Below are 15,870 nucleotides of genomic sequence, written 5' to 3' on the forward strand. Positions count from 1 at the left end.
GAATGAAGAAAGAGTCGCACTTTCACTGTTCAAGTCCATCCTAAGTGCTTCAAACCGTATAATAACTTGAGCTTCCCCAACTAGATGCAACTGTTCCAAAGACAGCTAAAATTGTCCAGTGTGTATGTATATGTGTTTTTATGTATGTCTGCATGTATGTATGTATGTATGTTTACGTATGTGTCCATGCTGCCTTTGGGCACAGTGACAATTGAGTGCGCAGCCCTCTACACTGTTGAGGAGATCTGAAAAGAAAAACATTACTGTTGAAGACACAGCGGATTCCAAATCAGCCAGATGCTAAGCCTGTATAGTGAGTCCTTGGGGACCATTCCAAGCAGGGAGAGGGCTAGAGTCTGTCTGAATACGTGTATATGTGTGTGTGTGAGAGTGTGGCACTGAAGGACTCCTTATCACATTGGTGACCTTCTGCAAGAACAGCCACCCTCAGCGGTCATGTGTGAGGGAGAGATGTTATGAGATGCGCCTCAGCCAGAGCGGTTTCCTTTGTGGGAATGCAAATCGAACGCTAAGCTAAGCCTGCCCGACCCACTCGATTCAGGCAAGGTCCATGAGCGAATGCAATGTGACCGTGGAAGCCTGCCGGGGAATGTGCCCTTGGCTGGCAGCAGAAGGCTCTCCAGGAAGATAGACATCTTGGTGCCAACGAACGATATAAAGTTGGCTTTCGCAGCGCTGAGGTGCAGAGTACACAAGCTGATTAATCCATTTTTTTTTTGTATCAGTCAGTCATTGACATCGACCTTCAAAATGAAAATACTGGGCACACTGTAAGGCCCTGATCTGAACAAACCGTCCTTTTCCCATCCTCGCCCTTGCCGTCATGGGGTTCCTGGTTAAATGTTGCTGAGTCTCTACAAGGGAGGGGTCATACACACACACACACACACGACACCCTGTCGAGATACTGTCCAGTGACGAGAAGAAAAAAAAAAAACTGTCAGGTTGAAGTGCACGCTCACCTGGAGGTGGAGGTGCATTGAGTGTCCAGCAAGTGGGGCCTTTGAGACAGAGGAGGTACCCCACGGGCAGTACAACCTTTGGTTACAACTGGCAAGGCAGGTATTATACAAGTGTCCCCATTTCGGCTTGGTCGCCCCACCCCACCCTCACATCCCTACCTCAATCGCAACATCCAAGATCTTTCAACCATCAAAATGACCCTCTATGAGGGTCCATCCTCCTCAAAAAAAATCACCTCAACTCCAATCATTCAGCAACAGGGCTGAATCCATCTCCATACCTTGGCAAAAGATTCTAACGATGCATCTATACTGTCGAACAACATCTCTGCACACAGCAGAGAGCTTTTTTTGTTGTTGTTGGCTAAAAGTTCTTCTGGAATAGACATCAATCTCTTCCTTTCTCCGTATGATAAAAATGACCATCCATGTGTCCTGATAAGCCAAAGGACTTGGCCTACACAGGTTTGTTTACCAAGAAGTACTCATTCACCATGTTGTTCTTTGCCATCTCTTTTTTCCCCCCCATCAAAATGCAAAAAAGGATAAAAAAATAACATGAGAACGAGTACTCAAAGCACTTCTTCCTCAACATCGTGTTTCAGAAAAAAAAGGAAAGGAAAAAACTAATGCAGGTAGTCATGAACATCAATCACTTTCTCTCTCCTCCAGAATCCTCTCAAAGAACAACAAAAAAAAAAGAAAAAAGACACTTTTCTTTTGCCTTGTTAAAAAAACCTTGATTTTTTTTTTGGAGTAATTTTCATGTGTTTTTTTTTTTTTTGTTTCTTTTACGTTTTTCGCAAAAAAAAGGAAAAAAAGGCAGCGACTTCCCGTCTCTCTTGCGTCTTCACTTCTTCTTATCCTTCTGCTTCTTGTCCGGCTTGCGGCTTTGCTCGGCAGCGGCCAGGCTGCGCGGCACGATCAACATGCTCCCGTCGGGGCCGTACTGCAGCGCGTACTCGCTGGCCGGGTACGGCCGTCCGTGCTCGTCCCGCAGCTGGGAGAACACCTCCTGGTAGAGGCTCTGCACCTTCTGCTTCATCTGGCGGATGGAGCGCAGGAACTCCATCTTCTCCTTCAGCAGGCGGCCCTTGTCGCGCCGCAGGTCCTGCACGCCCTGCTCCAGGTTGAGGATGGTGTCCAGCTTGCGCTTGCGGCAGTTCTGCGCCGCCATCTTGTTCTTGCCGCGCCGGCGGATGTCGCGGATAAGCGCCAGCTGCGCCTCGCTCAGGTGGTGCTTGGCCAGCAGCTCGTTGAACTCCTCCACGGGGAGGTTGATGATCTTCTCGTTGGAGAAGGGGATCTTCATTGAGCGGGCGCGCCGCTCGTCGCGGCTCGCGTGCTTGTCGAGGAATTCACGCGGCGGCTGGAGCTTTGAGTGGTGGTGGTGGTGGTTGTTGTTGTTGGCGAGTGGCTTGTCGCGGCCCGCCTTCTTGCCGCACGAGCCGGGCAGCGGCGAGTGGTGGTCGGGGTAGGACGAGGAGGAGGAGCCCAGCGGCAGGTTGTACGTGTGGTTGTGGTTGACGTTGTCCAGCTGGGGCAGGCTGCCGAACTGCGACGGGTCCTGGTAGCTCATGCGGCACAGCTTGCTGTACTCGGGCTGGTAGCCTCCCACGGCGCCCTCCTCCATCTCGGCGCCGGCTGCCTCCGAGTCGGTGCTGTAGCCCACCGCGCCCTCCTCCGAGAAAGTAGCCGACGTGGACGAGGAAGAGGCGGCCGACGAGCACGAGGTCTCGGAGTTGCTGGGCGACGCCGGGCTGTGGCTGGAGTCCAGCGAGAGGCCCGAATCGGAGTCCAGCTCGTCCTCCAGCTGGGACGCCTGCGCCTGGCTGAAGCCCTCCTCCATGGCCAGGTCCAGCAGGCTGATCTCGTCCAGCATGGACTCCTCCAGGAGGCTGCTGAAGGGGTCGGCCAGCGCGTGGGCGGACGTGAGGTTGGTGGTGCTGTTGAGCGGCGGCGGCGCGAAGAGGCCCGTCAGGTTGGTGGCTCCGAAGCTGGAGTTGACGTTGGAGGAGTTGCTGGAGGACAAGCGGAGCAGCGCAGACGGACGCAGGGCCCCGGCAGGGTCCAGCTCCGGGCTGAAGAGCGCAGGGAAGTCCTGGCTGCAGCTGGGGAGGGACGCCTGGTGGAGGCTGACGTCCTGGTTGATGAGGTTGGAGCGCGAGGGGTCCAAACCAACCATGGGGCCCGATCTGCCTCCAGTGCTGCCACTGCTGCTAGCTGAAGCCTGGCTACTACTGTAGGAGCCCTCCGCCGTGCTGTTTACTTCCATGTCCTTCACAGAGACACAAATAAAAAAAAAAAACAAATCAGATCAGCAAACACTTATATAAAACCACCATTTTCACCGCAGCTCTCAGCAACAAAACCAGTAGGTAAGCTGGTGTGTGGTGAGCCTTCTGGTGCAAAATGGCTGCCGTGCATCACCAAGGTGGGTGCTACACATTTGCAATGGTTGCAGTGAGGCTCATCCCTTCACTGTAAACTGTGAGACCGTACACTATATAAATGCAATATTTAATTGATGTTATTTTTTTGGTAGGTATTTAGATATTTAAGTGATTTACAGAGACAAATTGCCAGGACAATCCACCTTGAACAACTCGGGGGTTAAGTGCTGCTGAGAATCAAACCCACAAAGCCACTCTCTGTTCCTTAACCACACCACCACCACCCAAGGATAAGTATGACTGGGCACCGACCTGATATGGACTGACCTGCAGTTCCATGATGGCCATGATGTCCTGCCACTGCTGCTCCAAGTCCAGTTGCGGCTCAGCCTGAGGCAGGACGGGCATCAAGGCCAGGCCCTGAGAGGTGGAGGGGGCCTCCTCACTCGTGTCACTCAGCTCGGAGGTACCAGCTGGGCTTTGGAACTAGAGGACAGGCAGAAACGAGAGGGTTTTAGATTAACTGCATGAAGCATCAAGAGCTATAACACCTCATTTAGAAAGCTTCTCTTCCTGGCTCACCACTTAAGATTAGCTGAATTTAAGCTTTTCGGTGGTAGTGGTGTTTTGTTTTTGCAATCTAGCAAAGGGGCAGTAAGTTTTATGTTTGTAATTTACACTTTCTAAAGCCCTGCTGGTCTATGAGGAGTTTTACCTCCGACTCTTCTCCGAACGGGAAGGTGGCCTCCAGAAGTCTGAGGCACTCCTGGAGGGACAGAGAGGTCTGAGTGCCCAGGCTGGGGAGCTGAGAGAGCAGATAACCCAGATCAGGTCAGCGCGTCTCCGCAAGATCCAAGTACACACCAGATTAGTGTATATCTCGCCACTCTGCTTCTCAGTAGAGTTAAAGACAGACTGTGTTGTCCTTATACTAAATATACAAAATAGGCTACTGCAGAGTGCTTCACAGAGTTATGTGCAGTGCACCATACTATGAAATGTAATCCACTGCAGTCAGATGGCTGCCCCTCCCAGACATACGTACACTGCAGTACAGCCTATTCTTAAGTAAATGCCACTGCTGGGTGGGGTGGGGTGTGGTGGGGGGGGTACTCAAGGGCTCACCTGGTCAGGTATGCTCTCGCCGGTCTCCCCATCCACTGGAGTCAGCGGCTGGTCCTCGCCCAGGTTGAGGCCGTTCCTCCAGGTCTCGGGGTGCTCCTCGCTGCTTCCGCCGTCGTCGTCCTTCTCGTCCTCGTTGCGCTTCTCCGCCTCGCTCTCCTTCAGCCGGCTGCTGTAGTTGAACACCTCCCGCCCCGCGCCAAGGTCAATGTCCTGCCTCCACAGGATGTCGATCAGGTCAATGTCCTGTGAATATATGTGTATGCGCATGAATGAGAATGAATAAATGAATCAATCAATCAACCTCACCCATATCAGTAGCCATTTAGTAGCCAGATGGCTTAATAGGTCGTCATAACAAAGGACAGTCTGTCCTTGACTAAAAGAACCCATGGAAAGGCGTGACTATGGATTGATCATGTGATCATCAACTCAAACAAAGCCCACCGGCAGTTATGTCCCATAAACCATGCCCTGATCAGCCTACCAGATTGTGTTTCAAGGCATTGAGAATCGAACCGAGACGTGTGAGAAAGGCTCAGAAATTCTCTCCATCTTAACTTCTAATCACCTGACAAGATAATAAATCTATAATGACCAGCCATACCGGAAAGGCTTTTTAAGTGGCCACGCTTCCTGAAATTTGACCCTTTGACCTTGACACTGCTAATTTAGGATGCAGTTAAAATTAAAAATCCATCTTACTCTCAACCAATCAGGGGAAGAAACAACGGCACTAGGTGTGGTGTGCTGTGCCATACCTCCTTGGTGAGGTCATCGCTGTTGTCCCGCTCGCTCGGCTGCTCCTGGCTGTCCTCCGGGGCCACCGCTCCCAGGCTGTCCTCTCCGCCGTGGCTGTAGGTGGACTCAGACGCTCCGCTGCCCCCCCTCATGGTGGAGGCTTCGGGGTTGTTCACATCCTCCAGACCACCGCCATTGTCCAGGGTAATGCTGGGGCTTGACTGGCCGGCAGCGGACACCACCGTTTCCGGGTCGCGGTGCACCAGCCAGGCGCTGACCTCGGTGCTGGGCACACGCAGGTGATCCAGAGAGCGCACCTGGTTCAGCAACCGGCGCGTGGCGAAGAAGTGATCCAGGTCCACACTCTTGGGATGGATGCCATAGCCGTCCAGTGTGTTGCGGAGGTTGTGGAACTGCGTCTGGGTGTAGGCCGAGCTGGGGCCCAGGATGATCTCGCGCAGTGGGGGCAGCTGATTGTTCAGGTAGGTGTCCACGTCCACCCGCACCCCAATGAGACTCAGTAGGATGGTGAACTGAATCAGGCCCTCTGTGAAGTACTTTTTCAGGTAAAGCATTTCTTAGCAAAGCACCAAAAAAATGAAAGTAAAAATAAAAGAAAATAAAAAAACAAGGGTCAAACCCACAGGCCTGCTATGGTTGTTCTTTCACTTGACAGTCCAAATGAAAAATGAAAGATAGCATTCAAACATGAGGGACAAAAGAATGCAAAACAACCAACGGGTTTCCCTTATTTGAACTTCCTTTAGAGAGCCAATGAGATACAGATTCTTGGCAGTATTTCTCTGCTATTCTCAATGCACTCCTTTCAAAAAAATTCAAAAGAATGGTCGTATTCCAAAGCCTGCAGGTAGTCCTCTGTCCAATGACCTCTTCCAAGCCTGCAGAAAGAAACAAAGTATTGTTGACACACCTGATCAGAAGCTGCTAAGAGGCTCAATGACCTCAGAAAAAAAGGCAACCTAATAATTGTGATTAGGCTACTTATGATGATGGTGATGACAGAATATAACCACAGAAGTTATGAAGCAACTGCCACCTTAAAATGCATACTCCATGCCTTAGCCACATATATCCATTTAATAATAACTAAATATAGCTCGAATTCGCCAGCTGCTATTAACTGCACTCCAGCTACATAAGTATTGTGAAAAGGAATACAGACACTTTATTATTGGTTTGCATAACTAGCCTAACTGGTCTGGTCTGTCATACGGTCTCGAAAAGCAAATGCTCACTAAAAACGTAATAAAATATAGCATGCTTAACCAGTTACACGATTCCTCCCACCCATCTCTGGTGAGTCCCATCCCAGCAAAAATCTACCCGAGGTCTTAAAATAGGTTACCCATCTCTTTGTTTTAAAAACAAACACAACTGTAGAAAATGCGTTCATGGTTCCATTTAATACATTGCAGATACATTATTCTGGCCTATGAAGACTATTTTATCTCACCATTCTAGGACCACAAAGCACGAACACTTGCCAAACAACCAGGAAGTATTGATCCCGCACACTTCCGCTATCGGCACTCAACATCCTCAATAGCAACAAGTGATGTACCCTTGACTGACAGCCAAAGCAGCCACCCTCAACACAGGGATAGAATTACCCTGCCGGCGTGTTACACATCCCATCCAATAGGAAAATACAAGGGGCGGAACGTTGCGGGTATAACATCGCCTTTACAGATAATAAACCAAGTTTAAATAGCAAATGCAACTCAATATTTCTCCATCGTTAACATTTCTCAAATAATTTCACCCCCAGTGAAGCATGATACGAGATTAATCATAAACTATCCATAGATCTATACCACAGAATCAGCGGCCACGCTAGCTATCTACCGAGCATGCTAACCGGCCGGTTGTGCTCGTGCTGGCCAGCAAGCTTGCTGCTTTAAATTCTATTTCACACTTCTGTATACGTTAAAGAGTTAGAACTGAATTATTAAGCTTCATGTATCTCATCACCTGAAATGACAATTACGAAATCCAACCGATATTTCTTTTGTTCTCCGCGTTATCCACTGCGTTATTTGTCGTATTTCGCTTTGAATGGCCCACCATGACTTGCAAAATTTCCACCCAACTAGCTTGCTAGCTACTATCGCTAGTTTAATACAGACGAGCATGTTGTAAAGCACGCATGCGTAGAACTTTCTAGGGCGCGAGTTGGGTGAGATCATTGAATGGGGGAAATCCCAAGCTCAACCTACAATATGTAGGCTATCCTAACATACTGTAAACAAATATATAACCTATTATGAAACAGCTCAGTTCAAGTAATAATTATGTGTGCTGTTATGTGAGAACTGCTTTCATGATCTTTGATGATAAAATTATAGGCAATCATTAACTAGTCATTTAGACAACAAAACACGGAATACTTTTCAAATAGACCTGATCATTTTCAGCTAAAAAAAATGCTGTTGTAGGCTACAATAACTCATTTATTTTATAAAGATTGAGCAACACAAATGTCATGCCACAGACCCATGCCTATCTGCAATGGCTGATAGGTAGGCCTAGCCTAATGACTTATGGTTATGGTTACGCTTTTGTCCAAAGCGACATACAAATACAAAACAATATAATACTTAAATTTAACAGGGAACAAATTAAAATGTTGGTCAGACTATAATAAGGAGAATAGCAATAATAAACAACAATGTCAATTCAATCAATAGCCTAATGAAATAAACAATGAAAATGAGGGAAAAAAGCAATAATAAACAATAATGTCCATTCAATCAATAATATAAAAACAATAACATGGTAAGATTAAGGAGAATATCAGTAATAAACAACAATGTCAAATTAATCAACAGCCTAATGGAAATAAAACAATATTATACAGACCATTACGCAGAAGCGCTTAATGAACTAAGTGCATGTTGAACAGATATGGCTTTAGACCCCTCTTAAAAGACCCAAAACTATCACAGGAATGGAGAGCACTGGACAACTCATTCCACCAACATGGAACCACTGAGGAAAAGAGAATTTGACCTAGCGTTTATGACTGGTCGACTCAACAGACGCTCATCAGAAGACCGCAGTGGGCAGTTGGGGATGTACATCTTGATCATTGAATTAAAATAACAAGAAGCAGATATAAAGGTTAATGGTTAAGGTAGCAGGCAGCTCACTGCGCCGGGATTAGTGTGTGCTTCACCTCACTGTGTGTTCACTGTGTGCTGTGTGTGTTTCACTAATTCGCGGATTGGGTTAAATGCAGAGACCAAATTTCCCTCACGGGATCAAAACAGTATATATACTTATACTTATATAAGTTATAAAGGTTAATGGTGTCCACCACATTGGCCTGTAGGTTTCAAATAAGCTCATTTTTTAAGCAATTTTGATACGTTTAATACATTTTAATGTCACGTAATACCTAACATTCCATTATCAGATAAAAATATATGGCTAAAGAATTGGGGGTGCATGTCTTGGTTAAGGCTGACATATGCCTCAAATAGAAATAGGGCCTATGTCTAGGTTATGCCACAGATCACCCTGATTTGTTGACACGGTGACTCAAGGAACTTGGCTTGATACATTTCTTTCCTTTTCTTAAATTTATCCCATCTGTTTTCTTAGTTAAATCAAAGACCTTTTAGGCAAGTCCCTCCACTCGGCAGCCATATTGCAACGCTTTTTGGGGACTTATCGGGCATCTATTTTGGCAGAAATGGGCGTGCGCGAGGCTTCACGACACCAACCTTGCTCCAGCGAAGAGATCACAACACATGATTGGCAATGTCTTCACCACACACCACATAATTGGCTTTTTTTTACATAATTGGCTCAATGTATTCACAACACAGCAGATGATTGGCTCAATGTATTCACATATTGACGTTTTGCCGTGGAAGGGGTGGGATATGTGTAGACAACTGGCATATTGGCATTACAAACTAACCCCATGCATTTCTATGGAAGATTTTTTGAGTGCTGTGTCTCCTCATTAGAAAGTCTCTGGTTAAAGTGATGGTTCGGAGTAATTTCACCCTAGGGTCCTTTGCGCCATGACCTCGAGGCAAACACCCTAGAAGCTGTTTTCCCTTGGACGAACAAGAAAAATCTCGGAAACCCTCAATTTGTTGTTTCCCGCTCAAACGTGATTGGATTGTGCAGGCGCCACTGATTGGGACAGCCTATCAGCAATCACCTTCAGCTTTCCGCCAAAGTCAACTCCATGGTCAGATTTAGATAAGAGACGAAGCCATGGACGAAACAATGGATGAAGACGCAGCAGGTCCATCCCGGGAATGTGCCAACCTGTGGCCCCATCTCACCAGACTATTTCAATTTTCTGAACAAGTTAATGATAGTTTTCGCTTCAAGTGTTTCAATTACAAAATAGTATTTTGTATTTGAAATAATGTATTTAAATACATGTATTAGAAATACTGCCCATCCCTGGCAACATGGTAAAAAGATGAAAATGACTTGATTTTACTTTACCAATTCATTTTACATTCTCCAAGGTATTAACATTAACATTTTTCATAACTCCATGTACGTTTCTGTACATAAATGTAAGCACTGTGGCAGTAGTAATGCAATATTTAGAAAATAGGCTACTCTTGTACTCTTGATACTCAAGTACTTTTAAAAACAAGTACTTCAGTACTTTTACTTAAGTAGACATCTGACTGTTGTACTTTTACTTGTACTTGAGTAAAATGTAGCAAAGGGTATCTGTACTTTTACTCAAGTAATGAAGCTGTGTACTCTGTCCGCCTCTGTTTATGAGTACAGAACATATTTGTACTACTGTAGAAGTTTCGTATTCAGGGCATTATTAGTGGGGTTCCATAAGCGTCTGCACAAGCCATTCGTTTCTGTATTCGCCTGATAGCGCTACTCGACCAATGTTCGAACAAGGGAAAACAGCTTCTGGGAGGATGTTTGGCTTGAGGTCATGGTGCAAAGGACCCTAGAGTGAAATTACTCCGAACCATCACTTTAAATTTACTGGCCTTGCTCCCTGGTAATGCTGTAAAGTGCATTACTGGCATCACAACCACTAGATGGCAGTATGGCATCATATATAATCTGATAGTGGTTTACAAAAAGAACCCTACATTTCAGTATACAATAAGAACCCTACATTTCAGTACATGAATTTGTGTTCAGAAAATTATTCAGGTTTGATAGATCTTATTCTGTTAAGTGTTGTTATAAGCAATTTAAGTTTTATGCTACTTTGTTGGTGTCTTGTTTTTGAGGCGATATCCATGTTGCATCACCAAAAAAGGCCCACATCTCAGTGTTTCAGTGTCCGATCATGGGTGTTTTTCCCCATCTCTCTCTCTCTCTCTCTCTCTCACACACACACACACACACACACACACACACAAAAACATCATGATAATATTAGGCCTACTGCTCTATAAACAAAGGAAAAATCATTAGTGTTCAGCTTAAGAAACATTTAACATTTAAGTGTATATTACACTATTAATGCCTCAGGGAAACACTCAAACAGAAATAGGTCTTGTAGGGATTTGGGAGGAATAATCCATCATAATTTCTGCCAGAATAACTAGATCTGAAGTTTGACATTACATGTACACTTACATTTATTCATTTAGCAGACGCTTTTATCCAAAGCAACTTACAAAAGGAGAATAGCATTCAAGCTAGTGCAAAGCTGAATGACTGCTTCTGTCAATTCTATTACTAGAATATATAGTGCTGACATTATAACTAGTCAAAGTGTGATTTGAGGAGAAAGTGGAAGAAGAAGGAGGTATAGGAGGGAAGAGAGGGAAGTGCATGGTAGGTGACATTCTTCTATGGGCATCTGTGAGTCTGCATTCTTTTCCGAAGAATGGTTCTCTTTTCTCAGAAAAACTTATCTAGAAAAATACCACGAAATCAGCACTCACATGGTAATCTGCTCTGCATGGGACACATGCATGAAGAACATGGATGAGGCTACTTTAATATAAAAGTCACAGCTAATCTCTGTTAAAGCCATTCCGTGTGATCATGTAATAAGTAAAGTTTATGCTTCCATTTATCATTTATCTGTCAATACATACCCCTTAAATAACTGGATCTAGAAGAAAACTATGTAATTGGCTAACCATTAGTTGGATTTGAAAGCACCCATGACCTTGGAAGTGATCATCCAGGCTACTAGGTGAAGGATGCCATACCCTGATTCTGTAGCCTATATGAAATACATGGCAAATTGTAAGGACACTTCATACAAATGAGCCCCAAAATTGCATTGCTACAGTGTGGATCATTCCTTGGTAGGGTATACCAATCAAAATAAAAGGATATGACAACAGATAGACGAAACGATATTTATTCCAATTTCACTGTTTAACAGTTCCAGCTGCCAGTTCCAACATTTCCAGTTGTGGGTGGAGGAGTTGATGAAGTCATGATTATGAACAGAGTGTTTCACTAAATTACTAAATTCTAAATTACATCTGAGTAATACATAATTTACATGTTGGTGTCAATGTAGTTCGTCTTGGCAGTACGTCTAAATGATACATTGAAAACATATATTGTACTTTATGCGTTTAGACAAAAGTAAGAGATGGAATTATAGCGATGTCAAATAGGATCGCCTAACATAAATCACCTTTAGGTTTGGGTGAAATTTTCTATCCTTAAAATGCAACCCGAGGCAACACGCCCGCTCATCCTGTTGATTGCCTTCCTCCCAATGCATGTTACAGCTTTAAATCTGATCGACACAGACTTGTGCCACGTTACGCTACGGTGCATTTTGTTCAAAATCCGTCCGCTTTAATTTCTCGGTATGGGGACTAAAGAACTGTCTTTCCTAAGAGCGCTGAAGTACTTTTAGAGGAAGAACAACCAATATACTTAGATATATTCTGTTGACCGCAGTTTCCTTTTAACATAAAAACCCGGCAGATTTGATGAAGAGGCATAGCTAATTTTGCAGAAACGCCGTTTCCATCCACGCAAATAGAATAATGGGAGAGAAATGAGAAGGAAAACAAAAGCGAAGCGAATTCTTGATTACGAAAATGAAGAAGACGAGGAAGAGGACCAAAAACTGGATGCCATATGTGTAAGATAATTAAAATTACCAAGTATTTACTGTCTGTTGTAGACATATTTCTGTCATTCATATTTGAATATAGAAAGTATGTTTGGTCACTGAACGGTAATTATTACACTAACTGTCCAACAGCACGGTCTCCAGAAACGAAGAAAACAAATGTATCCTGCCAAAGAGAAAGCAGAGGAAAATTCATCATCCGCTGCGGGGCTCCAGAAGTTCAACATTGGGGTTTGGGCTTTTTTTCTTAACCATGCAAACATATCGTAGACTAATTGTTGGTGTGAAGACAACCTCAGTGTGGCAGAAATTACCCCGAGATGATCGCCTAGCCTCCATGCGTGTTTGGTGAGCCCACCATCATTGCTTACTGTATGGGGGGCTCAGGCAGGGACTCCAAGCACCAAAGCGACACAATGTGCGTTTGCATTTTAGAGGATCAAGGCAGCAGCCATGCCTCACCAGTAATGGAGAACAATGGGGCAGCATGGTATACTTTGCATTTAGCGCCTAAATCTAATGCAACCTATGTCCAATCGAATATCTTACTTAGGTTAGTTTTTTATTATTATTATTTTGCTGCTTTAAATACTGCGAGCGATTTTGATGTCACTAGAATTCTTTAGTGAAAGTTTCTTTCAGATTAGTTTTAAAAAGTAATATCTTTTAGCTGATCACCACCTGCATGATTGCTGTCAATTCCGATGCATATTGTTAGAAATTGCATTACGCATGATGACATTTCTCCTGTTATTCAAAACCCAGATCTCACTCTATTATGTTTTCTTGATGCATATGCTTAACCATGCTGTAACCATTGTCATAATGAAATAATCAGTAGTTTACTGTCCATTTAGGCCTCTGAGATTGATGGGGCCCCAGCCGATCACCTCACAGACAGCGGTTCTCCAGAGGTAAGTAGGGCCCAGGCTGCACCTGCTGTGCAGGTGTGAGGGGTGTGGTCTTCTGTCACCCTACTGTCATGACTGGTGGGTGTAAGCATTTTAACTTGTCCTCATGCAAGTGCTCTTCTTATGTTTAAGGAAGCTGACTACTTGCAGTCCTACTCCAAGATGGAGCTCATTGCCATGGTACTGTGCATGCAGAGGGAAATGGAGAACTTGAAAGAGCAAATTCGGTGCCTTACAGGTATGGACAATGATTTCCAAGTTACTGGTTCGCCATTTCAGATTTGATCAGTTAGCTCACATGTACACTGTCTGTTGCCCTAATTTGTAAACAACCTTCATAACCTTGGACATTTTCATTTTTTCTAAATCCCTAAACAGCTTGTGGGAAGCTTGCCAGACATCTTGAGGCCCTGATTGAAAAGACCCAGATGTGGTCAAATAGGGACAGCAAGACCTCTGTCCCAGTGGTTCCCAGCATGGCTAGTGTCCCAGTACAGATAGATACCACTGTCCCAACCCTGCTGACTACCCCAGCTGCCCTGAATGGACAATGGCCAAAGCAGGAGAGCCCACCCCAGAAGCTACAGGACTCTCCACATAGGACCAGACTATTCACAGAGGTATCATTACGCAATGGGTACTTCTCTTTCCAGTGGTCTGCGGTTCGGTCCAGTTGAAACAGCTGTTTATAGAGCCAGACTGTGTATTGATTCAGTGCCATGCATCTTCAGCTTACACCAATATATGGTATTAATGAACATACCAATGAAAAGACCTTATCCTTTCTCCTCACACTTGTGAATAACGCTTGTTCAATATCACAAGCCTGGCACCTGTGCTCCAGATATAGTATCATGTCAGCCATAACTTCCCCCTGGCCGAGTAAAAAAAAGTGTTTTCCCTTTTTGCCTCGCCTTGATTTCCTGTCTGCTGGCTGCTATTCTTAGTTCATCACCCCTGAGTTGTTGGAGAGGTGCAACACCGGCACCACGGCTCAGAAGCTGTCCAATGACCTGCTGCGGGGGCTCTATGAGAGGGACTGCCTGGCCTCGCACTCCATCTCTGGCGTGGTGTACAACAAGAGAGGCCAGCCCAAGCCGGCGCTGCCCACTGAGGAGGTGCAGGCCATCCTGAGTAAGTACCTAACATGCACTTACCACGATCTTGTTTGGTCACAAGTCACTTTTCGAAATGCCTACTAAATGAAAAAATGTAAAAGCACCCGGGCTTCATGTACTTCTTTACTCTCCATATTTGTCTGAATTATTCAAGTATTTTCCACTTTCTTGCCACTGATTAAACTTTTTAAACCCATGTGAATATTTTGTTTTATCAGTAAACACTAATAAAACATAATGCAAATCTCCATGTTGTTCTTAAGCTCTGGAATGCCTCAATGAGTTTGCTTTAGGAAACGTTAGGAGGAAGAAGTCAGAGTGGCTCACAGTTGACGATTTCCCATGCTTCTTTTGCCCCCTTTCACAGGGACTGTCCAGTACTTTTTTCCTGGGAAGACGGACGCAGAGATCAAGGGCTATATCCGGCAGAAGCTGCAGAACGAGGCGAAACGTCTGAGGAAGAAGCCCTCTCCATCAGACCATGAGGACTCTAGGGGTCCTGGACTGACCAGTCCCAGAGCAAGCAGTGTTAGCGTGAGTGTTACTGGGCAGAGGCCGAGCGTTGATTGATAAATGGTTTTAGTGTCCTGTGTTCTCTAGGTGGTAGCCCGCAGAAATGTTTATGTGCCTACACTCTCCTTAATAAAGTCACAGTCAACCTAAAGCAGTCTTTTGACTGTGCACGACTGTGATGTTATTGAAGTCAGAGCGGTGGTCCTGTGCCGTTACAGAAGTCTTCATTTTGCATTCACCTTGGCCTCTGGCTGGAGAAAGCCCAGCCAACAATAGATGTAGAGTTGAATGTCGTCTGTAAAACGTTTCTTTTTTAATAATATTTTCTATTTAAGAGATTAATGGACATGTAATAAATGTAAAAGACTGTCATGTGAAAGCCACGTTAGAACTCAAGACAGTCACACATACATTGTATTTTCAATGTATTTCTTATTTGGCAGTGTACTCAGATGTACTATCATGGTCCCAGACGAAACTAGCTTTATGTTTGTAGTTCTTTTATAATTAAATAACATAAAAACAAACTCTCCGTTTCAGACTCTATTTATAGCCCTTGTCCAATTCATCACTGCAGCAGCAGCAACACTAGTATCCCATACAGTCAGAGAAAGAGACGACGTGCATAATATCTCGAGTATTTTCCTCAGTGCATGTGTTTGTCGGTGTGCTTGGGCGAGGGGGGGTGAATGGCCGAGGTTTAGCAAGGTAGAGCCTGACTGGAGGACAGAAAAGGAGTGGCTTGCTGCACAAGGGGGGACGCGGCGGGGGAAACAATGCCGACTGCATGCGCTAATCAATGGCTGGGCCACACAGGCGGGAGTGACAGCAGCAGGGGTGCACGGCCAGTTGTCTTGGCAACCCCAGCCTTCTGGGCCGTTGCAGCGCTGGGTCTCACCCTGGCGAGCGCGAGCGAACATCTGCCCACTGCAGGGATGGAGGGAATTGTGGGAGATGAATTGAGAGGGGAGGGAGGGAGGAGGTGTGTGTGTGTGTGTGTGTGTG

The 15,870-nt window shown here is 45.2% G+C and overlaps 2 protein-coding genes across 7 annotated transcripts; one reads left to right on the forward strand and one right to left on the reverse strand.

Moving 5' to 3' along the window:
- Window positions 1-1,517: 1,517 nt before the first annotated feature.
- Window positions 1,518-7,384, reverse strand: nfe2l1b (nfe2 like bZIP transcription factor 1b). Of its 5 annotated transcripts, none has more exons than XM_048233632.1 (6): window positions 7,232-7,384; window positions 5,260-6,138; window positions 4,502-4,744; window positions 4,092-4,181; window positions 3,704-3,862; window positions 1,518-3,261 (listed from the first exon to the last, which is right to left on the reverse strand). In XM_048233632.1, exons 2-6 carry the CDS (start codon window positions 5,812-5,814, stop codon window positions 1,834-1,836), a joined length of 2,475 nt encoding a protein of 824 aa, XP_048089589.1. In that variant the 5' UTR covers window positions 5,815-6,138; window positions 7,232-7,384; the 3' UTR covers window positions 1,518-1,833. The 5 variants fall into 5 exon arrangements, with proteins under 5 accessions (XP_048089589.1, XP_048089587.1, XP_048089588.1 ...); XM_048233630.1 differs by having other exon boundaries at window positions 3,689-3,862; XM_048233631.1 differs by lacking the exon at window positions 7,232-7,384 and adding an exon at window positions 6,714-6,826 and having other exon boundaries at window positions 3,689-3,862.
- Window positions 7,385-11,793: 4,409 nt separating this feature from the next.
- Window positions 11,794-15,392, forward strand: si:ch211-194k22.8. Of its 2 annotated transcripts, XM_048233652.1 has the most exons (7): window positions 11,794-12,332; window positions 12,456-12,554; window positions 13,181-13,237; window positions 13,367-13,472; window positions 13,613-13,854; window positions 14,182-14,368; window positions 14,720-15,392. In XM_048233652.1, exons 1-7 carry the CDS (start codon window positions 12,246-12,248, stop codon window positions 14,920-14,922), a joined length of 981 nt encoding a protein of 326 aa, XP_048089609.1. In that variant the 5' UTR covers window positions 11,794-12,245; the 3' UTR covers window positions 14,923-15,392. The 2 variants fall into 2 exon arrangements, with proteins under 2 accessions (XP_048089609.1, XP_048089610.1); XM_048233653.1 differs by lacking the exons at window positions 11,794-12,332; window positions 12,456-12,554 and adding an exon at window positions 12,584-12,876.
- Window positions 15,393-15,870: the final 478 nt, after the last annotated feature.

Source organism: Alosa alosa, chromosome 22 (assembly GCF_017589495.1).
Source record: "Alosa alosa isolate M-15738 ecotype Scorff River chromosome 22, AALO_Geno_1.1, whole genome shotgun sequence".
Taxonomy (NCBI): domain Eukaryota; kingdom Metazoa; phylum Chordata; class Actinopteri; order Clupeiformes; family Clupeidae; genus Alosa; species Alosa alosa.